Here is a 23908-nt window from a genome sequence, read left to right on the forward strand (position 1 = left end):
GATGGATTGCCCTGCCTGATTGGCTGAAGAAGCTAGCAGGCCAGTTCTTAAGCAAGCGCAGCGACACAGTGGCTTCTCAATGTATATACTCATGAACTCTCATATCTCTTGCCAAACCCTGCTCCTGCTTTATTCCTCCACAGCTCAAGCCTAGATCCTGCCCTGCATCCAGCCTTCTTCCAGTTCTGTCTCAGCCTTGCTCTTGCCTCAGGACTAGCCCTCCTCATACATTCCCTGACCCCTGGTAATTTGGTTCTGACCCTTGGTTCTGATTCCAGACTCTGTCTCAACCTTTGGTTCTGGCATTTGGACTCTGACTCCATGTCTGACCTTTGGTCTTCTTTTCTGGCTCTGTTTTGACCCCATGGCTCTGGTTCCACTCACTAGGCCTGACCACCTACAATCTGGTCTCCTTGCACCCTACCCCCTGCTTAGCAGTCATAGCAAGTGAGGTTCCAGTTAGGGTGCACCCCATCAGTCAAGGCATGTTAAGTACAGTTCTGCTGCCCTTTACTTAAACAATAAGGATAACAACATTTAATTACCCCAACAATCAAAACTGAAAGCCAAATTTGATTACTGTGGAAAGCAGCTCGGTCCGCTGAACACCTAAACTGAATAGGTTTGGCTCTGCAATCAGGCACATGCTGCTCCTGAAGACTCCTCTCCCCCCATCCCCAGTTAATCACTAGCTAGCAGGGGAGAGTTCGTGCTCACCCTGGTTTTTACACCCACACCAGAACCCGGTGTAATTGATCTAATTGGGACAGGGGCCAGCTGGGATCAGCAAAGATTCAGATAATCTGGAGAATGGGAAAGTGCAAGGCTTCAGTGCCATCTAGTGGCCCCAGGTGAGATTGCCTGCTTCTGGATCTGGGTTTGCTGGTTTCAGTTAATACGGAGAGCTGGATAATGGAGGGTCAAATACAGGGGGGTTCTATTGTGTGTGTGTGTGTGTGTGAGTGACCTACAGCTGTATAAACTTCATCAGTTAAAGGCCATGTGGTATCAGCACAAGCCAACAATGTCTATGTTGAGCTTTTCTTCCTTTCCTCCCAGGTTTTCAGTGATTTCATGGAGACAGTACCTCTAAAAAGAGAGACATACGAAGTTCACATAACTTCTGAACTCCTCCCTGAAGCCCAGCAGAGGCTTCTTCATGTGAGGAATGTGAGCTACATTCTTCAGAGCTCTGTGGATCTTGTGGAATGCTGCAGGGCGAAGCTAATGAGCCGCTATTCCACTATAGACCCCACAGATGTCCCCCTGGATGTTTGAACAAGAATTAATGCTGTCCCACACAGCAATCGTTTCCCATTCCATTAGGACCTGATACAAGGCCTGTTGAAGTCAGTGGGAAGACTGAAATGGGATCAAGCTCTTCGGCCCACATCCTCAGAAGGTATTTACACACCTAACTCCTATTGACTTTAGGTTTTCAGAATTCTTTTGAGGATCTGGGCTTTACAATTCAGCTGTACAGGACAGCTGTGGAGAGTGAGTGTCAACATGGCTTCTGAGAGTGCTGTTTAGCCAGGGGGAAAAGAGGCCTGGAGAACTTTGAGGAGGCATTGCGGCTATCCTGAGGTTTGTGTAAATCTAGACACACAACTGATTTAGGGGTTGTATTCCTGTCTTGTTGATGGGGTGCAAACACCCATCTCCTCCCTTCCAATAGAATGATTGGAAGGAAACTCCATGGCCTGACACTGAGCCTTTCCTGCTCCATGAATGTAATGGTGTAATCATAAATTTTCAAAAAACTAGTGATTCCAGGTGCCCAAACTGAGACACCTGAGAGGAGCCTTATTTTCAGAAAGTGCTGAATATCCATGCTCTGATAGTCAAGCCATTTTAAGGTTTCTCAAGTTGCACTCTCAAAACTGGAGGCACGGAAAAGCACCAGTTATGTCTAAAAATGTTGGCCATAATGTAAGTACAATTATCACCATTGCTGACATTTAAAGAGACAGCAACTCTCTTTCCACAACCTTAAATATGTAGTATGCCAGTAGCTCAGTGTCACATTTTTGTTTCAATAGAATTTTCATTGTACATCAGCTGGGAGACTTTTCCTTCTGGTACAGTTCAGTTGAGCAGAGAAGCCTTCTGTGCACTCAAGCTACCAATAAAAGTGTAGCATCCTGAATTCTTTTCCCTTCAGTTTGAGACATTAACTATCAAAGGAACTGAATTATTGCCCAAAGGTGACATTGTAAAATATCATGTACATGACAAAAAAGAATTATGTTGAAACTCCTGACTGGTAGACAAAGCCTTCCAGACAATTTCAGCACCATGTAGTTCTCCCCAGATCAGGCCCCTTTTCAGCTCTAAACTACTAAAATTAATGAGTCTAGCCACAGGTTAGATGAGAGGGAATCCACTTGCTGCCTTCAAATTGCTGTTCAAGCAGAAACAAAATCTCCCCTGATGCTAATTTGAGAAATAATGGCTGCTAGCTTTTCGCCAGGATTTAAGGCTATGTAGTAATAAAGTGCACTATGGCAATGACAAAAGTGCATTTGGTGAGTTTATTTTTCAAATGGTTAGCTTTGTTTGGAACCTCTCAAGTCACCAAGAAGCAGTAAATGAAGTTGCCAAAAGAAGATGTCCAGAGTTACGCTAGGGAAAGGGTTAATGACCCTGAAAAGCTGTTTCAATGGCTGAAACACACAAGCACCAAAATCAAAATAAAATTTCAGGTGAAGACTACGGCCTAGTCTGCATTAGAAAATTAGGTCGGTATAACTGCCTCCATCGGGGGTGTGAAAAATCCACACCCCCTGAACAGTGTAGTTAAACTGACCTAAGTCTCCATGTAGACAGCATTAGCTACTGCCTCTCGCGGAGGTGTATTACCTGTGCCAACAAGAGAACCCTGCCCATCAGCATAGGTAGTGTCTACACTGAAGCCCTATAGCAGCACAGCTGCAGTGGTGCAACTGCACTGCTGTAGCATTTTAAGTGTAAACTTGCCCTAAGAGGAAGAGACAAGGCCATTAGGAAAAGAGGCTCAACTGTTTCTTTCTTATCTTTGAAAACCAGAAAAGGTTTAGAATTTAGAAGTCAATCTGATCTACCATGAGTAGCTGGGAGAAGAAAAACATTCACTAAAAGAAGTAAGTTATAACGAAGAAACATTGCTGACAGAAGAGATCAAATTGCCGGGAGAAATTTCTGAGATTTAAACACATTTTTAGTACATTTTGTATGTGGCAATCCATACATATTTCAGACCTGCCAATGCTCTGATATTTCCCAGGGAATTGCCTGTTTTGTTTTGGTTTTTTTTCAGCTTCCGTTTCACTTGCCAGAGGCTACAAAGTCCTTTACATCTTGCCTACAACTGAATGATGAAAAAACTTCAAAGAACCCTGCCCACCTTTTTCATGGAATTCTAAGCATCTGTGGGTGAGTGGGGGGATGGTTGTAATAAAGACAGACCCAGGTCTTTATCATAAAGATTTTTTTCATTCTTTATAGTTCAGCAGTCAGCACTCAACACATTACATCGAGCTACAGTACCATATTCTGCTGACAGACAGAGTTAGCCTTGTAGTTAGGGTGGCTAACAAGTCAGATTATTAAAGACCCAGGCTAAAAGAATCATGATGCTGGGCTGCTAAACAACTGATTTGCCATTCTACCCTCTAGAGGGGGCTGCCCCGTTAGTTGGAAATGGGATGTTTTCCTGACTTAAATCAGTCGCTTCCTCTCTCAATGTCTCCATTTTTCCCTCCCACCAATTCTCTGTTTTATCTAAGTCACTTTGTCCTTCTGTACCTCTGTTTCTCTTCTTGTTCTTTGACTGTTTTGTCTATTTAGACTGTAAAGTCATTGGGCCAAAGAAAGTCCATTTATTGTGTGTTTGTCCAGTGCAAAGTAGTTCCAATCTCTGTTGGATCCTCTGAGTGTTACTGTAATACAAATAATAATAAACTACAAACAACTCATCCTGAACAAGCTCTGAGGGCAGGTCTACACTGCCGGAAAAATTTGGTGGCAGTCGACAGGAGTTACGCAAGCTACTCTGTGTAGCTTGTGTAACTCCCATCGACTTCGTAACTTCCCTTTAGCATGCCGTCTCCTGCACTGCACTTCACTTCACCAATGAGAAATGTGTTCCCATCGACACAGTGCTACGCTTTCTTTTGGAGATGGTTTTAATAGATTGACTTCCGGATCGATTGAGTGTGTCTTCACTGCTGCTCAATTGAACCAGAAAAATTGACCTGAGGGTGGCAGATTTGCCACTGTCAGTGCGTACGTAGCCTGAATGTGCATAGCTAGCTGCCCCCACCACTTCCACCCCCACAAAAACCTGCGGTTGCTTGGTGAAACCTGCTCCTGATGTAGCTGAGTGTTGTGAGGTGGTGGGGTCCTTGGCCTGAGGTACTGGAAGACTAATGCACCCCCTAATGGTCACTGAAGAAGGTGCAGGGCAGAGCTGTGCAGGGGATCAGGGTTGGATATAGAGGGTGGAATAGCAGGGACCAAGGGACATGGGTGAGGGATGCAAGGAACCAGTGGGAGCATGTATGTGTCTGTGGAGGGGAGGGTTCTAGGTACCAGAATGATAAGGCAGAGTATGGAGCACTGGCAGAGATCAAGCTGGGATAAAGAAGTGGGAAAACTTGAACACTCTTATAAATATTAAACTGTAAGTACCTGAAATTTGCATTGTGGATAAAAGCCTCCTCTGCTCTCCTTGTCAATACTCACTAAGCCCCATATCGGACACCTGCTATGCACTTACTAAAAGCTCCAGGATGGGAGTTCTATTTGGGTAGGCCCTACTGCTGAGCCTGTTGGTCCTACTGTTTGTCCTGTAGATAGGACCCTGTTGGTCCTACTGCTCTATTTTGGTATGCCCTACTGTTGGTCCAACTTGATTGAAAATGATGGGGCTCATTCAAAAGACAGGGAAGTTCCTAAACAATAACCAAAACTTTTTGAACAAAAGGTGAGGCTGGAAGTATAATGTAAAGAAAAGCATCTAATATCTCTCCTGCACCCAAAATATTACACTTATCTCTTTACAACGTATCGACATTTTCAAAAACAAAACACAAAAGAAAACCCACCCCAAATGTTGGAACATCAGCTAAAGAATTCCGCAGTTTCTTCTCCATTGTCTTGTAATTCTTTATCACTCTTCCTCACCCCATCTCACTCAGGTTACAACACAATATTTGCATTTTCTTTTCTATATTCTAGCCCCCTGTTCATGAGGTAGTGTTTTTTCTATGGACAAAGAAAACTGGAAAGTTCCTGCCCACCTTTCTCAGGTAATAGTATTTTAATGGAAGTTTTGTCTGAGGAAGGAGTTCAGGATAGGGCCCATGGTGAGTGTAGTGCAGAAAAACCCTCTGAACACTCCTTTGAAACTAGTTTAGAGCACAAGTGCTGTTTGTAAGCTTCAACATTTTAAAGATTTGATCAGTTTTCTCCAGATAGTGGGTGATCTGTTCCCCTTATCCAGCTGGCATTTTTCTATTGGGAAACTAAATTTTATTAACCTTAAAACACAAGGTTTGTTTTTCTGTCTAATTTCAAGTAAATTTAATTTGTTCTTTTGTTGTTGTTCAAGCACAAATAACTAGGTTATTTTTTTTAAAAAAGGGCCAGATAGCATTAAGGGTATTGAGTTTACAATTACCTTGATGCTGTACAAGATCAGGAGAAATATCCTGTAGGTGAAACCTAGCAGAGTATCCCAAGGGCAGTAGTATAAATGCATCACTTCACTAAACTCAAAACAGACTGGCAAATGGGAGTAGAGCACAATGATATACAAGCCCTGGGGAATGGAGTAAATAATTCCAGGTCAAATGCCAATTATTGGTTATCTCTGTTAATAAGATCTAACAAAAAACATTTACTGCGTGTATACACACCTAGGTGAGATTATAAAATATATTTCTGAAAGGGTGATCTATTAGTCTCTGAAGTAGCCTTCCAAGGGAAATGGTGGAAGCTCTATCCCTTCAGCTATTTAAAACAAGATGAGGCACAGCACTAAAAAAACCCTCATCCTCCATTTCTACATATAATAAAAAAGCAGATTACCATGGATTTCTCTCTGATACCTCATATAGCCACGTCCATCTACCTCTGTGTCATAGGAAGTGGCCGCTGCTGCCTCCCTTTCTACCACAGATGACCCAGCAATGCCACCGCCAGCATTTCCTCAGGTAAGACTGCAGTAGTGAGGCATAAGGGGCTTTGCAGAAGGTCTTAAGAAGTGATAACAGCTGTCACTGGTGCAGAGGACTCAATCTGCCTTTCACACACACACACTTGGATTGCACGTCTTTGCTACAGTGTCCCCAGTCTGATGAGGACAAGGGTTTTGCTACCTTTGCCTGCACCTGCCAGTGCCCCACTCAATAAAATGATCTTTCCCAAATTCCCAACAACTAAGCACTAATGACTCCTCCAAATTAACCCTTCTCCCTGCAAATAAGCCAATCAAATTCCTATAATTAATTGAAAACTGCCCCCCCAAACACAAATCAAATCAATCAACATCCCTCCTGAATGCTAAATGTGTCCTCCTGCTATGCCCCTTTATAAGTTCTTCTTCACAGAATGCCTGCTGCTCTGCTCCCCTCACCCAGGGCTGATCCCTCTTCACAGCAATTGAAGATAGGGTGACCAGATATCCTGATTTTATAGGGACAGTCCTGATATTCAGAGCTTTTTCTTATAGAGGTGCCTATTAGCCCCCCGCCTCCTGTCCCGATTTTTCACACTTGCTGTCTGGTCACCCTCGCTGGAAATAAGAAAGGTGCGTGTCTGGCAGACTGGGGAAGGAGGGATTCCCAAGAGCAGTGAAGAAGTAAGTAGCAAACGGTGGCAATTGAAAAAGAAAAAGACTTATACCATGATTAAAACTACAGAAGCGCTGTGTATGGTTCCTATGGTGGACTCTACTGAAATAAAGGACGCCTTTAACACAGTAGGCGGAACATACGGGCAATGAATGAGGTCTTTATTCCACATTAGTTTAGAGAGTGCAGTTCTGCCATTAGGCCAGTGTTTTAACCCACCCTTTGCTCTACTTACCAGAGGGAGCAATTCTCAAAGTTACATACACATTTCAGCTACAAATCTGATTTCATGTCATGTTTCATTGTTTAGGGGATTCCCTATTCATGCACATATTTGAAATACCCAGTAATATAGGGCTAAAAAACCCAAACAAACAAAACAATACAGCACAAAGGTAAATAAATATAAAACACAAGCTACAAACATTAAAATAGAAAATTTTAAAAATATATCCTTCATAAAAAACCTTTAGAAAAGTCATCTAAATAACTGAACCTATTACCAATACAATGTACACTATGTTAATGTTAGTGTTATCTGTAGTGTCAAAGGAGAATAAAAATTAGACAGGGGAAAAAAAACCTGTTAGGTCATTTATTCCACATCAAGGGACCAGTGCAGGATAGTTCTCTATGGTATATTCTCCAGAGCCCAGGATAATCTGATTGGCATGTGTAGATGCAAAGTTTCATGTACACTGTGATGAGGAAAGCTTTGAGCCAAAGGTCCTTCGTGAGCTTCTGCCTCTGTAATCTGCTCTTCTTGTTTAATGAAAAAGAGTGCTATATTTATAGAGCCTAAAACCCATCTGTTCAGTTATTTCTAAGAGATCCATATTCTGATCTACTTGCCCAAAGGTTCTTAGGAATATACTCAGCGGAGAAAACAAGTAAACCTCTAGCATTCCTTTATATTCACTTGTGGCAGAGACAGAGGGAAGTATGGCTGAATAGATCATAGTCACTAAGGGATAGACTTTGCCACAAGCTTTGAGTTATTAGCAGTGTGTAGTTAGGGTGCCTCAGGAGAAAACTAGGAACAATCTGGTCCCTAATTGCCCCTTGTTCGGGGCAATGTGCAGAGAGTAATCTGTACCAGTCCTATATAATGTGCAGAATACTTCCTCCTTTGCATCAGCTCAGCTGAGCTGTGCTGGCTGGCACAGAGGTAAGCAGAGGGGTGGAAGGGGGAGTCCATACCTTACCAAGGCTCTACCCATTTGCACCACAGGGAGAGTAGAGGCTCTGCAGAAGAGCCTACACTATAACAGTAACCAGTACCAGAGAGTAATGTCCTTTATGTCCTTTTATTCCACTGCATGGGCAAGTAGGATGAGTTACACTCTTGCTCTGAACTGGAGGTGTAAAATGCAATGTATAAAAGGGGAGAGGGAAGGGAAACCAGCACAGATGTGTTTACTAAAGTCATCAAAACTGAAGCAAGGGATACAAACCAATAAAAGGTTCAAGCATCCAAAGAAAACTTCCTACTAAGTACTAATGTAGCTTGACAGAAAAAAAAAAAGGGCATATTCTAGGATAATCTGATTGGCATGTGTAGATGCAAAGTTTCATGTACACTGTGATGAGGAAAGCTTTGAGCCAAAGGTCCTTCGTGAGCTTCTGCCTCTGTAATCTGCTCTTCTTGTTTAATGAAAAAGAGTGCTATATTTATAGAGCCTAAAACCCATCAAAGAATCCCATGAAAACAAAGGTAAACCTTAATCTCAGTCCACTGTGCTGCTGCCCAGAATACGTACAAGGCCCCACCAACCTTCTGCTAGAAAATAAACAGGAGGAGAAAATAGGAAAACTATACAGTTAAGGAGGATGCATACAGTGACTTTCAAGCCCTGTGAAACAATGAGCTCTCATGTCTAAAAGGGAGTTCCATTAAAAACTCAGCTTTCATTACTTCAGATACTCTAGTAAATTGCAGTATCTTCCTGTCCTTGGAACAGGAGGTGCTATTATAATACATGCAACTAACTAACATGGAGTAGCAAATGTAACATTTTTTAATGGTACCCACTATTCCAGCAAAATATCGAGCCCATTTCAAAGTGCAGTGTCAGTTGTCACAAATCCTTGCCAAGTCTTTCAATTTCTTCAAGGAGGAAGTCAGCGTCTGATTTCCTAGTAGCTGGGTTGGAAAAGACCATTCTGAAAAAATTCACTTTGTCCCCATATGGCTGATAGCTCACCATCGTTGTTCCTTCTTCTATCATCCGCTCTTTTATTTTTGGAGCAACCTGCAAACAAAATGTCAGCTATTGCAATTATTTTCCTTTTACATATGGACAGTTGTCACCCTCTCTCATTCCAGCCAGCCTTCTAAAGTCAGAATATCACAAATAAGCTAGCACGATTAAAACTTCATAAGATTGTCGTCATTGACATCAATGAAAGTTCTGGTTGAGTAAGAGAGTAAAAAACCAATCAAGGATTTCAAGGTTTTCCGTTCAGTTTTTAATTTTAACAAAAGATATGACGTTAACGTTATACACAGAGGACAAATCCTGAAGTCCTTACTCAACTTTTACTCACTCCATACACAGGCAAAACTCTCATTGATTTCAGTGACAACATTCTTATGAAGTTTTAATCATTCTGGTTCATTTGTTATCCCTAATTTTGTGCACTTAAAATTGTAAATGTTTCTAGTCTGGAGTATGTACATTTTGGTTGATAATATGTCCAAGATAATGGATGAACAAACATTTTGATTTGCACACAACCATGTAGTATAGTGTGGACTTGTAACGTGACTGATTTATGGGTGTTATCAAAGATCCTCAGCACCCAAATGGTGGGAACTCAAAATCAGAAGTTATATTACTTTGAAAATCAGGCCCATTAGGCAAAGTTTCAATTTGCAATAAAGAGTGAGTTTTGCATGTGAGCTCTTACACATCACTTTTTATATCTTAAGTAGAGTTTACTAAGTAGCCTCCTAATTCTTTTTTCCTATTAACTTTAATCACTTTTTAAATATGTTGTGATGAGGATCAAGATGTTTTTTTCCTGCATCTTCATTCTAATTGGCTGTCTGATTTATGATTTCCAATTTTCTTCTATTTGCCATCATTGTTGAACTCTTACCATAATATTGAGAAGACAAAACATCTTTCCAAGGCTACTATCTGTGGCACATCCTGGAAATCCTGAGCATCTCGGAGAAGCTGAGCCCTATACACTAACCCTGGATGCTAGCATACCCCCTTCTTATTATAATATATGTGATCTCAGGAGGGAGAATTCTGACTCCAAATCATATTTTGTCAGGCACCCTGCTCCTGCCATATGACCAGGCATTATTTTAGTTGTGTGTAATATACATATGTATGCTATGGTATGCATTTTTATTAAGAGTCTTTCTGTGGATAGATTGTACATTTAGAGAATTGAAAACAAGCGTAAAGAATTTTCCCATTGGGATTAAAAAGGCTTGTCACCTGGACAACGTTTCTGAAGAGCCCTGCAAATAAATTAGATTTGAAAACTGGAATTTGGTATGGAAATAAGCCCTATTGAGGAACAGCGCACAGCCTTGTTTTAGATGACTGCTTGATTTGACCAAGATCTGAGCGTTTTAAAATCATGTAATGATTGTGCACAGTAGGTTTCCCCCCCCATTAAGCTCTCTTAAGTGTTCACCAAGGTCAAGCTGTCCTGTGTTTCTGGGTGCAGTAAATTAGCTTCGCTGTCATTTACACCATAAAATACATTGATTGCACCCTACACTACTGCCTCAACTCCTGTGAATTCTATAAGGTGGGAAAGGTCAGAGGAGGGTTGACTGACTAGACTTGGGTGAATTATATCAGGTGAACAAGTTGTTTAATTAATGTAGCCCCTTTCTCTGCTTACAAAGCAACTTGAGCCAAGATTTTCAAGAGCGATGGGTCACTGTGGTGCTTTAGAACCCACCCTCTGAAAAATCAGGCTTTTTACATTGTCTTAAGTTGGGCACCAAAATATTTAGGTACACTAGATTGCTATCATTTTTTAAATCTTGGCTTTCTATTTTTGCGTATTTGAAATGATCTGCTGAATAGTTTAAACAAACGTATCTCAGACTGGGGACTATTCGAAAATTATTCACTCTGGCTATTGATTTAGTTTTCCTAATTTAATATTAGTGCTCTCTGACTGGTCACTTAAGTCTCACATCATTGTTTCTGTTTCCTGACTGAGTGATGTCAAAACACGGAAAGAGCATTTAAGGTGGCTGCAGACACACTTGGAATAATGGTCTGTAATCATTCTTGTGAATTGAAAGTCACTCCTACAAACGTTCAGCGAAAGCAAATAGAAATGATCACAAACACATTCAAAGGACTCTTTTTTATTTGCATGAATGTTCATGACTTTTTAAGAGCTTGATGAGTTCTAATTCTGACACTAAGGAGAGGTCCATGACATTTAGTTTGTTCTTCTTTGGATGTCACACAAACTTTAGCATTTGAGTCCTACTGGCCTTTATTAGTCACAACAACCTCTGAATGTCAATACTAGAGATCTTACCTGATGAAGTAATTTTTCTTGTTCTGGCCCTTTTGGCATTCTTCTAAGACTCGGTGGAATGTACCAGAAGCACACATTGGTAAGTTCAGGCTTTAAAACAAAGACATTTATTTCTCGGTAAAAGATAATCTTGATTCTGCTATTGGGTCTGAAGTCAATAAGAATGTAACACTAAGAGTACCTAAATGACCTAGGCGTAAGTCCCACTGAACATCACTCCAATGTTTCTATGAGTATGTCTACACTACTGGGGCTGCATGGATCGATGCAGCAGGATCAATTGATCGGGCTGTGGAGACCCACTCAATCGATCCTGGAAGTGCTCTCTGGTTGACGCAATAAATCCACCTCCAACAATGCAAAAAGATTAAAGCTGGGTCGACCATAGGGTATCTCCCATTGACGCAGCGCAGTGGAGACCCTGTGGTAGGGCAACGTAAGTCAGTTGACGGGAGATACGCAAGCTATGTAATGTTGGCAGCAGTGTAGACCAAGCCTAAGTCAATTAGGTACTTTTGAAAATCCTACCTTTTATTCTTAGATCACTTGTTAAAACTGGCCCAGGTTGATAATTATCACAAAGGTTGCTATCCTCACGATTACTGTTCAGCACTCTATGCAATATAATTTAGAGCTCACTCCTGCAAGGCGCTGAGCACTCTGGACTTGATCTAGCAGAGCATAAATTCATGTGCTTAACAATAAGCACATGAGTAGTTCTGTGATTAAGTGTGGTATCGCCACTCACCACTTTTTGTGAGTGACAGGATTTCAGAGGGGACTGGAATTCATATCATGATGACACAAGACGTTTAGGTTCCTCATTAAATTAAGCACGCCTGGAAGCCAGCAGAATTTTCCCCCTCTGCTCGCTTTTATCACAGGAGGGGAGAGGACAGAGCAAAAAGCACAGCAACAGTGTGGCTCTGCTTTCTCTGCCCCATGCCTCTCCTGTGCACAAGGGAGCAGGATGGGGCCTCTGTTCCTTCCCTTTTCCCCTGCATTGACTGGGCTGGAAAAGGGGGAGGAGGGATGGAGAGCTCCTGGAGCTGCACCTCCCACCCCAATCCTTGAAAGGTGGAGAGCCCTGCTGCAGCCCTTGAGAGAGAAGGACAGATGTGGAGCTTGGGGGTGGGGGAGACTGACAGGGGACAAGATTGATTACTGGGCAGGGAATGGGCAGATGCGGGGGGTGAGAGCTCTCAGAGCAGGGGCTTAAAATCACTTTAGCCGATTAAAATTTGGAGAGTGGGCAACACTGGTTTGTCATACTTATGTGGGTGGGCAAGGGGAGGTCAAAACTCAACTGACAGACCACAAAAAATCTCCAGTGAAGAACTGTGCAGTCAATTCAGTCAAAAATGTTACAACCAACGCTACTCTGCACCTTGTAGAATCAAGTCTTTAGTTGCCCAGTTTTTTGTTTACAATTGTCCATGTTGTCACACAAAAAAACCATCACCTAAATTCAGTTTGCTACCTTTGTAATCCCAGAAACTCTGGATTAACAACACAGAGAATTTAAAATACCCTGTTCATTCAGGAAATGCATAATATGTCTGGATTCATTTTTACTGTACAGTAGGAATATACCCCATCAGTGAAGTGCCTATTTCAAAAAAACAGGGAAAATGATAAAAGGAAAAAGTTAGCTTTTTATATGGAACATCAAATTAAGTACTTGTGAAGTAGAAGAGAACACATACAGAAGAAGAGAACAAAAGAAGATCAAATTAAACGCATATAAAGTAGAAGAGAATACATGTAGAAGAAGAGAACAGAGGGATATTTTGATGCTTACTTGGCCATCAAACACAAGCTCAAAGTTCTCTCTTGAATTCAGTTCTTTGTAAAGATATTCAGCAAGTTCAAGGGATTTGTTGATAAGAATTTCAAAGCCTCGAGTGCCCTGTAGAATATCAATGCAAAACATATAGAAACTGAGCTACAAGAGTGGCTTGATCCAGGTCAGGAAAACAAAACGACAACAACGTTATTGTACAGGAATGAACTTCAATAGGAAAATCTATAGAATTGTCCTGAGGAACTTTATTTTATTGTTTTGTGGCACAGAATTTATCAGTGCTCATTCTGTATAAGTATGTAGCATACAAAAGGTAACTTTTTAGAAGAACTATTTAGCTAAATAACTGTTCAGCTTAACCAAAACCACATCAAATGAAGTCTGATTTGTCTGAGATTTTGTAGGAATGTGTGGGAGGGACTGCACTTTGATAAAAATCTGTAACCTGTTCAGTTTATAAATTATGAATCCCCCCCCACTTTTCTTTACCTTGATATTTTTAACATATTTCCTGTTTAGTGAGTAATGTGGGTTTACTCCATTAACTAACACAGTTTCAAAGGTTTCAAAAATTGGCTAGATTTCTTGTCCTAATCTTTGTTCCATAATTGCTGCAATTCTATAATTGTAAATTGTCAATAATAAAATCAGAACGTTATATCATGTTACACTATGATTGCATGTCTCTTCTATACAAAACGACTGAGCATTAGGCATCGATGTGCTTTAAGAAAACTAAATAAGTCCTTTTTTCTTCTGTCTGTACATCTGTTTTCTCGTGCAACATGTATCTTATTTCAGATGAACAATATAATAACCTCCATAATTCAAGGAAACAGTTCACAGTTTTACATGTAAAGAAAAAATGTCACACCTTTTCTGAAATATTGGGAACAAAGCAAGTATCATCCTCTCAGGACAGGAGTCTTGTCATTTTAATTGTAAAGCCCTTTGATGGGTTTCAAAAATAAAACACCCCAGAAATGAGCTTAAATCTTTAGGGGCCTAAGTATGAGCAAGACTGAAATCAATGGGAGCTTAGAGCACTCAGCCACTTCCAAACTAGATGGAGTAGAAGCATGTTTTAAATAATAGGTGAGCCTCAAAAAGATTTGGAGACCGAGATTAGTCCACAAGACTGAGTCTGATCACAGTTACATGATGTAAATAAGCAATAACTCCATCAACTTCAATGGAGTTATACCATTGTAAATCAGGGTGAGATCAGGTATCAGGCAGTATATACCTGTGTCTCTTGAGTCTGCAAAACTGAACAGGCAATGTCATAAGTATTTGCCTCCTAATGAGATTTCTAGTATGTATGGGTCAGAAAAAATGCAAGAACAATCTTGTAGATGATATTTTGGCATTTACAATTACGTCAGCATGATTGACATTGCTCAGTACTTTGAAGTATCAGAGCTCTTGTCTGATGTAACCATGAAGTACATATGCAAATACAAATGAAAAAGTTTATTTTTGGACCTTAAAAACTGTTTGGATTATGGATGAAGACTCATTTTAGTTCTTGTATTGTTATGTATGTATTTTCTAGATTCTCATCACAATAGTATCTACTCACCACATGCAATGATTAAATCAATATCAGTAGTTTATAAAGAGTAGTTTATAACTTATATATCCATCTGAAGTGACTAAAAAACACTTATTTTTCTGGTTAAAGCTGCATTTCTGTAGACCTTTCCTACCTTGGCTTTCCACATTAGCCAAAGTTTGAAGACATCGGCATGCCGGCCACACTGAATGGTCTTGTCCCCTGTGTCATAAGTTGTATCATACTGTTTGTCGGGTTGGAACAGATACCCAGCACACATCTGATTACACGCTTGCAGAAGACCCTAGAGCAGGAACACAATTATCAGCATGTATGCTCTATTTATGAACAAGATTCATTTCCCAATGTCCACTTCAACTTCAAAACGTGCATTAGAAATGATAATACTAATACTAATTATATTAGGATAATTACATTGGAATGCAAACACATTGCCATTGACAATAATGATATATTTAGGGCTTGTCTCTACGAACAGTTAGTGCACAGCAATCCGAGGTGTAAACCTCTCCCTTTGTAGCCTGCCATGTATTAATCATCCATGTGGATCCTGATGCTGGGCATTAAAAGTTCCTAGTGCACTTTGACCCACCCCTATGTCAAAATGGGGTAGATCAAAGTGCCCAAGGGAAATTTCAGTGTAAGGTGGCAGGATCCATGTGGACATTTAGTGTACAGCAAGCTAGCGCAAGGGAGATAGTGTACAGCAAGCTGGGTATCAAACTGTTTATATAGACAAATCCTTAGTCTTGCTCGTAAAACTTATTAAATAGGCCTTTTGCCAGACATATGATACTGAACTCCATATCCTGCACGTGCAACTTCTGTATGGGAAAGAAATGCAGAATGAAGTCTGGAGTATGTAAAATTTCATCTAATTGCCTCCTTTATTATGCAAGAAATCATAATATTTTTATGTTTGATGGATACTGTGTGACCTGCCAATGGCTACAGCCATTGTTCATAGCTTATGGATGGAATAAGCAAGAATACTGACAGCGCTACATTCATCTGAAGGGGAGAGGTAGTTTATGTCTTGGAAATAGATATCCATATAATAATGATTTCTCCTTAAGACATCAAGCCCGTTGTCTGCCTATTTCTCTTCAAAATATCCTTTTACTTTTTTTTTTAAAGCCCTTGATAGTTTATTTATACTTTGTGGTAAAGATCTCCACATCAAGCACTACAGAATTTTATTTGTTTGTGTCTGTGTAAAGCAATACACTTTTTGTTTTCAATCTGAATTTGCAGGCAGACAATTCATGGTGCAGCTGAAAGCTATTCTGCTGTGAAAAGAGAATCTACTACAGACTGAAAAGATAAATGAAGCAACATAATGAAGAAAAATAGAATAAGGACCTTTAAATCGTAGAATGAAGATAACTTACCAAAATAAATAAACAACCGAATAAATGCTTAGAAAATTATGTGTAAATTATACAGTGGTCAATATTAAACATTTACTTTTCCATGTTACTTAATTTTACTGCTGAAGTCATGGGGTTTCCTAAGTCGTCACAGAATGGGAAACAAGGCAAACACCATGGCAAATGCAACTACCAGTTGGCAAATGCTGACTTTTTTGTAATCACTTCCAATGTGTGCATGTGTATTTACATACCGTATTAACAAAGTGTTAAGATTACAAAAAGATAAATACTCATGACCAAGAAAACTCAGTGGTTAAGGTTCCCACAATAACATCAACTTAGAGACATCACCTAGTATTGTATATACTGTATTAGGGTATACATTTACCACAAAGGATAATATAATGTACTATCTATTTGCAAAGATACATTCCACTTGTCAGTCATTAGTGTGACAGATAACCTTTGATATCAAAAAGATGGCAAACAGGGATGAGTGAATTGTCTGCTATTCTAATTCAAATATCCAGACAGATGATATTCAGTGGAATAGCTTACCAGGGGATGTGGTAGGTTCTCCATCACTTGAAGTCTTTAAATTTAATCCTTTCTTTCTAAAAAGCTAGTTTGGGGTTTACTGAAAAAATTCACAGAGAGAAATGATATTACCTGTATTATGCAAGAGTTCAAATTAGATGGAAAGAATGTCCCCTTCTGGCTTTAAAATTTATGGCTATACAGACGACAGCAAAGTCGCCGCCATCAGATCCATTTCTCTGGATTGACTGAGCGGTCAGTGAAGACCCGCTCAGTCAATGCAGAAATCGACATACTAAGACCACCTTCACAAGTGACATAGCGCTGCATCAACAGGAACACGGTTCCCGTCAGCACAGCACAGTGAAGACGCAGCACAGAGGGGAAGTACAGCAGTCGATGGGAGTTAGGCAAGATTTTTGCATAGCTTGCGTAACTCCTATCAACTGCCGCCGAATCCTGGAGGCAAGTGTAGACAGGGTGACTGTGTATTTATAAATCCAGATGTGAACATTAGCCTTACTTACCCTCCCCAAGGGGCTATATTCTTCTTTCTGGACCCCAGGAAATTCTTCAGCAAAACTGGCCTAGATACCTTTCTTACTTGTGAATGCTATTCCCTGCTATCTGTGGGCTTGGATGACCCTTCTCTGTCTCCTGAGATCTTTATGAGTTCTGATATGGCAACTCTCTTCCCACACATTGCCTCTTTAGAGTGTATATGCCTGGAAGTCATATGGCCATGCAATCTTAAAAAGGTTTAATGGGAGGCTGTTTCCTCATTCACTAAGCACTAGCAGGATAGGGAAACTTGTCTCCTGGTAGTTCCATGGTTCTGGGGCCTCAGAGTGTGACCTAGAACTATTTTGATGGTGACTGGGAAACACATAGATTCTACAACACAGGGCAAGGCAAGGTTTTTGCATCATCAGAAAATTCAAAGGTAAGAGGGGTACAAGAACTGATGAGGATTGCTGTGTTCTGGGGCTTCTGTTCTTTGTCTTTGTCAACGTTCATAATCACATTAGTTGGCCTACATGTTAGCACTTTAAACCATTACCTAAAGACTGTTTTGATATACAAAAGACACCATTTACAGTACCTTTTCATGGACTAGGAAGGCAGAGCACTGAAGTGGAACGCCCATCAATTTGTGTGGATTCCAGGTGATAGAATTGGCCCTAGGTGATAAACAAAACTATAATGTAAGGAATACGCCCGGTGTTAAGTGCAGTATGTAAAAGTCTCCCAAAAGGCACCTGCACACACTACATACCACTTTCCCAGACATATTATGTGTGTCTTCCTCTTCTGCTTCAAAGAGCTTATGTTCTTACAGGACAAGGGCTTATGATAATAGTTCAGGGTAGGGAAAGCGAGGGAATTATTAATAATAGGAAGAGGAGAGGTTTTAAGGAAAGATTTAGAGGAAGGAAGAGAAGATAGATTGTAGGTGAGGAAAGCAAGGCTGTTCCTTGTGAAGGGATTAGTGTGATAAAGACAAAGCTCAAAGTGAGAAAAGGAGATTCAGGAGGAAGGCAAAAGGACTGGGGAGAATGTATGAAGTAAAGGAGGAAATGAGATCAGAAATAGAGGTGGGGCAAGATTATTTATGGCTTTGTAGGTGAGACTGAGGGCAGGTTTACACTGCCGCTTAAATCAATCTAATTTATGACTTTCAGGGGTGTGAAAAAGACACCCTTCAGAGCGATGCAGGTTACAGCAACATAAGCACTGTCCACATCGACTCTATGTCAGCGAGAGACACTCTCTTGTCAACATAGCTTCTGCCTTTCATGGAGATGGAGTAATTATGCCAATCGGATAGTGCTCTCCTGTCAGCATATAGTGTCTTCAGCAGATGCGCTAACACTTCTAGTGGAGACTTGTCCTGAGTGTCATGTGGTAACTGAGAGATTCAAGGTGTATGTGTGTGTGCGGGAAGGGATGGGAGGGGGAGGGTTACATGTGAGAATGACAGAGAGGGGAGGAAGATGACTTATGCTGAATAAGAACACACAATGCATTATGCTCACCTTTCAATGCCATTAAGTTTAAAGGAATGTTTCCTAGACATGAGCAGCCCACCTCCCCAAGCTGCCTGTAAGAAATGAGAAACACTGACGTTCATAATAAAAACAAGTAATGAAGAGTTCAATCCTTCATTAGATAGTTACTAATATATTTTTCTTCTAAAAGATATAAGCTGTTAAATGAATAACTCAGGAATTAAATGTTACAAGAAATACAATCTATAAAAGAAAAAACAAACAGGGCAACACCCAGCCACATCACACAGACAATGAGGGAACAAAATGGATATATTCAAGAAGATTTTCAGCTCATTCATTGGCATATAACAGAGTACTGGAAAGTGCTGTGCCACAGCTGTAGTTTTATATAGTATTTTGCAAATAATAATTATGGATAAAAATAGGCAATATTCATTGTGGTCTTACCTAAAAAAATTGCCCCATTAGTTTTAATATAATTTCATGCATGAGTAAGACAATCACAGCAAATAATAAGGACCAAGAGTAAATTTCTGGCCACACTGAAGTCAATTGGAGTTTTTTGTCATTGACTTCATTGGAGACATGATTTCACCCTTAGATTAATTCAGCCCTCAGTTACAGGTAGTGGGGTTGAATGAATGAACATTTGGACATAAGTTACTTAATGCACTGACCAGGGTGTGGGTGGTTATGCCAACTGGTCACAGCAGGAGTCAGGTCTAATGGTAGGAGCAGAGAGTCAAAACCAAAGACAGCATCAGGTACCAAGATGAAACTTAGAGCTGGAGATAAAGTCTGTTGCCAGGGTAGGGGTCAGAGCCAGAAAAATGTCAGTTACAATGCTGAAAGTCAGAGCTGGAGTCAACGTCAGGTACCAGGTCAGGGGTCAGAGCCAGAGACAGCAGAGGAGCAGAGGACTGGAGTACGGCAGGACAGCAGGAACGGGGGAGTGGACGGGGGTCTAAGAAAAAAAACCAGGAGTCAGGGGAGAGGAAGCAGGAACTGGGAGCAGGCAGAAGTGAGGGCTCAGGAGTCAGGTAAGCAGGAGGGATCCATAGTAGTAGCCAGCCAAGGATTCCTCTAGTTGCTCAGACAACTTCCTGTTGTTATTTCCTGGATTATATAGTACTTCTTAGCCAATCGGGGGGCTGGATGTTTCCCCCAAATCGGGATCTTTGGGGACATGGCTCTCTGTGAGCTAACCCTTCCCTAGTCCCTCAGGAGAACTGCTGGGTGGCAGTCGTGACCTGAACACTAACTGTGGGCTCGGGTTCAAGGCCTGTGATCCCTCATGTTTAATTCATTGCATGCTGTTTTAAACACCTTGGCCACCTTTCTTTAGAGAAGCAAATTGAAGCCAACAGTGCAAGACTGATCTTGATCCACAGTGCCTACTAACGCCAAGAAGAATTTATATGAAAATCCTCCTCATGTTTATCAGAGGTTAGCCTGCATGGGTACAGTAAAATATACTGAAATGACTTCATTTACGTTTAACTTGGTTATAGCAACACATCATTGTGCCAACTGAAAAAGAAACACTTCAAAATTCAACTTATTTTTAAGCCAAAATTTCCAACAAAGTTAGGTCAAAGTTAGGCCTAGATCAATATTTAGTATCTAAATAGAACTTGTTTGATTTTAGGAAGTGCTAAAAACTCATAGCTCTGATCAATGTAAAATGATCAATTAAAATCAGACCACCTATTTAGGGACCTAAATATGAACTTAAGTGCCACCTAAAGTTAGGCAACCATTACTGAGAATTTTGGCTCAAATTCACACTTTTTACTTCAGAGTAAAAAAACCCAAAAAACAACAGTCCCCGCTCCCCTCCCGTCCCGACTAGCTACTTATTCATTCAGTTGCATCAGAAAGAAGAATTTGGCCTAGGAATTTAAACTCATCTGATCTTGCCAGGAGCTGTACTTATGTCAATGACTCTGTACTTCGAAGGTGGTGTTATATGCTAAGAAATGATTAGTCATAAAAAGAAAAGTATTCACTGAACTGATAATTCATTGTATGACATAGAGGTGTATCATGGTATTTTGAATTGCTCTGATCTGATACAAAGATAATGTATTTTAAAGCAGTATTTGTTGTAGTATTCCAAGACTTGAATGGACACTAACAAATGCTATTTACTTAATTTCTTTTCTAACCAGGCACACCCCTCATTACAAGATTATGTCTTGTTTGAGTATGCCTATTCATCACAATCCATTCATACCAATTAGTTGTTTTGGAGCCCTTCAAAGCAGATGCTCTTTTCTGTGGTGAAGAAACCCAGATTTTAATCCTATAAAAGAATAATTGTGAGAAATTCTGAAAAGCATTACATCCACATGCATCCAGAGTCCATACTTCTTGCAGATGTCAGCAATGTTCTCAAGAGGATCAAAGGCTCCATACACTGTTGTGCCAGCTGTAGCATTGACATAGAGTGGGGTATGCTCCTGAAAATAATACAAGGTCATTCAGGCCATGTTAGTAAAAGGATAGCTCAGAGAATGTGTTCTTCTCTCTTCTCATATCAATCATCAGTAGTTATTGCTATAATTAATGTTGCAATACATATCCTTCATCACCCCTTTTCTTCACACTAATAACTTTCCCAAAATTCCCACTTGAGACTGAAATTTTCCATGTTTAATCTCTGCCTGAGGGTGGTGAATGTTATGGAAAGTTTGATCAGTACCACAATAATGAAATCAAAAAGGATGTACCATTAGGAAGAGATGGGGTCCATCTGACAAAAAAGGGGAATGTCATCTTTGCTCACTGACTCACCAACCTAGTGAAGAGGGATTTGAACTAGGTTCAAAAGAAGAAGGTGACACAAGCCCATAAGTTAGCATAAAAAAAGTGACCTTAACAGAAGGCTAGATGTTGGAAGAGGTGTGGAGGCACAGCATGGAAAATTATAATAGGGTCATAGTAGCAACAAGAGGAAAATCAGTGGGGGAATCTGCTCAACATCATAGATGTCTATACTCAGATGCAAGGAGTATGGGGAATAAAAGAAAGAACTGGAAGTAGTAGTATAATGATAAATTATAACTTAATGGATGTCACAGAGATTTGGTGGAATAAATCTCATGACTGGAATATTGGTACAGAGGGGTACGGTTTGTTCAGGAAGAGGAGGCAAGGTAAAAAGAAAGGAAGGGGTGCATTCTACATCACGTTTATATACTCTTGTACTGAGATCCTGAAGGAGGTGAAAGGCAGACCAGTTGAAAGACTCTGGATAAAATATAAGGGGTGATGTCATGGTAAGGGTCTAGTATAGACCACCAAATCAGCAAGAGGAGGTGGAAGATGCATTTCTAGAACATATAACAGAAATATCCAAAACACAAGACTTGGTAGTAATGGGGGGCTTTAGCTATGCAAACATCTGTTGGAAAACACAAATTTTCCAATAACTTCTTGGAATGTTCTGGGAACAACTTGTTGTTTCAGAAAGTGGAGGACATAGCCAGGGGAACAGCCATTTTAGACCTGATTCTGACTAACAGGGAAGAATTCATAGCAAATCTGAAGGTGCAAGGCAACTGGAGTGAAAGTGGTCCTAAGAAAAGGAAAGAGTGAGAGCAGAAGAATAAGGACAATGGAGTTCAAAAACACAGACTTCAAAAGTCTCACAGAATTAGTAGGTAAGGTTCATGGGAAGAAATCTAAGGGAAAAAGGAGTTCAAGAGAGCTGAAAGTTTCTCAGGAAGACAACGTTGAAGGCACACCTAATAAACTATCCCAATGCAAAGAAAAAATAGCTAGGCTAGGAAGATGCCAATACAGCTCCATCAAGAGCTCCCTGATGACCTGAGACTCAAAAAGGAATCCTACAAAAAGTGGAAACATGGACAAATTGCTAAGGAGAAGCACAATATCTGAAAGGTTAAGGTATAAAATGAATTACACCTCACAGGAGACATAAAAGGTAATAAGAAGAGGTTCTATAAATACACTAGGAGTCATAGGTGCTGGAAGTAAGCGTGAGGGGTTGCTACTGCACCCCATCTTGAAGTGGTTTCCATCATAAACAAGGTTCACAGTTTGGTTTAATGTCTCTCAGCACCCTCACTGTAAAAATGGTTTCAGCACCACTGTTAGGATCAAGAGAAAGACGAAGGAAAGTTCAGGTCCTCTACATAGCAGGGAAGGAGAGCTAAAAACTGATGACATCTAGAAGGCTGAAGTGCTTAATACCAATTTTGCTTCAGTCTTCACTAGAAAGGTTAATGGTGACCAGATATTCAAATATAATTAATATTAACAATAAGAGAGAAAGAAAAAGCCAAAATAGGGAAAGAACAGGTTAAAGAATATTTAAATAAATTAGATATATTCAAGTTGGCAGGACCTGATGAAATTCATCCTAGGGTACTTAGGAAACAAACTGGATCTTTGAGAACTCATGGGGGAAGAGTGAGGTCCCAGAGGACTGGAGAAGGGCAAACATAGTACCTATCTTTAAAAAGGGGAACAAAGAGGACACAGGGAATTATAAACCAGTCAGCCTAACTTCGATACATGGAAAGATACTGGAACAAATTATTAAATAGTTTGTAAGCACCTGGAGGATACTAGGGTTGTAAGGAATACCCAGCATGCATTTGTCAAAAACAAGCCATGCCAAACCAACCTAATTTCTTTCTTTGACAGGGTTACTGGCTTAGTGCATGGGGGGAAGCAGCAAACATGATAAATCTTGATTTTAGTAAGTTGATACAGTCCCACATGATAGTCTCATAAGCAAACTAAGGAAAAGTGGTCTAGATTAAATTACACTATGGTGGGTGCACAACTGACTGAAAGACCATACTCAAAGAGTACTTATCAATGGCTCTCTGTCAAACTGGTAGGGTGTATCTAGTGGGATCCTATAGAGGCCATTCCTGGGTCAGGTACTATTCAATATTTTCATTAATGACTTGGATAATGGAGTGAAGAGTATTCTTATACAATTTGGAGATGACATCAAGTTGGAAAGGGCTGACAAGCACTTTGGAGGACAGGATTAGAATTCATAATAATCTTGACAAATAGGAGAACTGGTCTGAAATCAACAAGATGAAATTCAAAAAAGACAAGTGCAAAATATTGCACTTGGGGGAAAAAAGCAAATGCACAACTACAAAATGGGAAATAATTGTCTGATGGTAGTACTGTTGAAAAGGATCTAGGGCTTCACAAATTAAGTATGAATTGATGTGATGCAGTTGGGAAAAAAA

The 23908-nt window shown here is 40.3% G+C and overlaps 1 protein-coding gene and 1 long non-coding RNA gene across 2 annotated transcripts in view; one reads left to right on the plus strand and one right to left on the minus strand.

Moving 5' to 3' along the window:
- Positions 1-777: 777 nt before the first annotated feature.
- On the plus strand, positions 778-16118 carry LOC137166295 (uncharacterized). Its single transcript, XR_010923635.1, has 4 exons — positions 778-851; positions 1060-1402; positions 3299-3414; positions 15998-16118. It is a non-coding gene; the product is annotated as an uncharacterized lncRNA (long non-coding RNA).
- Positions 8915-23908, minus strand: part of LOC137166294 (glutamate decarboxylase 1-like) — a 29568-nt gene continuing 14574 nt past the window's right edge. The window contains exons 6-12 of the mRNA XM_067567943.1: positions 21011-21127; positions 18690-18754; positions 17756-17834; positions 14877-15026; positions 13165-13272; positions 11364-11453; positions 8915-9088 (exon numbers count right to left, since the gene is read on the minus strand). Coding sequence (XP_067424044.1) covers positions 8915-9088; positions 11364-11453; positions 13165-13272; positions 14877-15026; positions 17756-17834; positions 18690-18754; positions 21011-21127 — 783 coding nt within the window. The remainder of the gene's footprint in view (positions 9089-11363; positions 11454-13164; positions 13273-14876; positions 15027-17755; positions 17835-18689; positions 18755-21010; positions 21128-23908) is intronic.

This window comes from Emydura macquarii, unplaced genomic scaffold (assembly GCF_026122565.2).
Source record: "Emydura macquarii macquarii isolate MOO-44397 ecotype Brisbane River unplaced genomic scaffold, CSIRO-AGI_Emac_v2 contig_2825, whole genome shotgun sequence".
Taxonomy (NCBI): domain Eukaryota; kingdom Metazoa; phylum Chordata; order Testudines; family Chelidae; genus Emydura; species Emydura macquarii.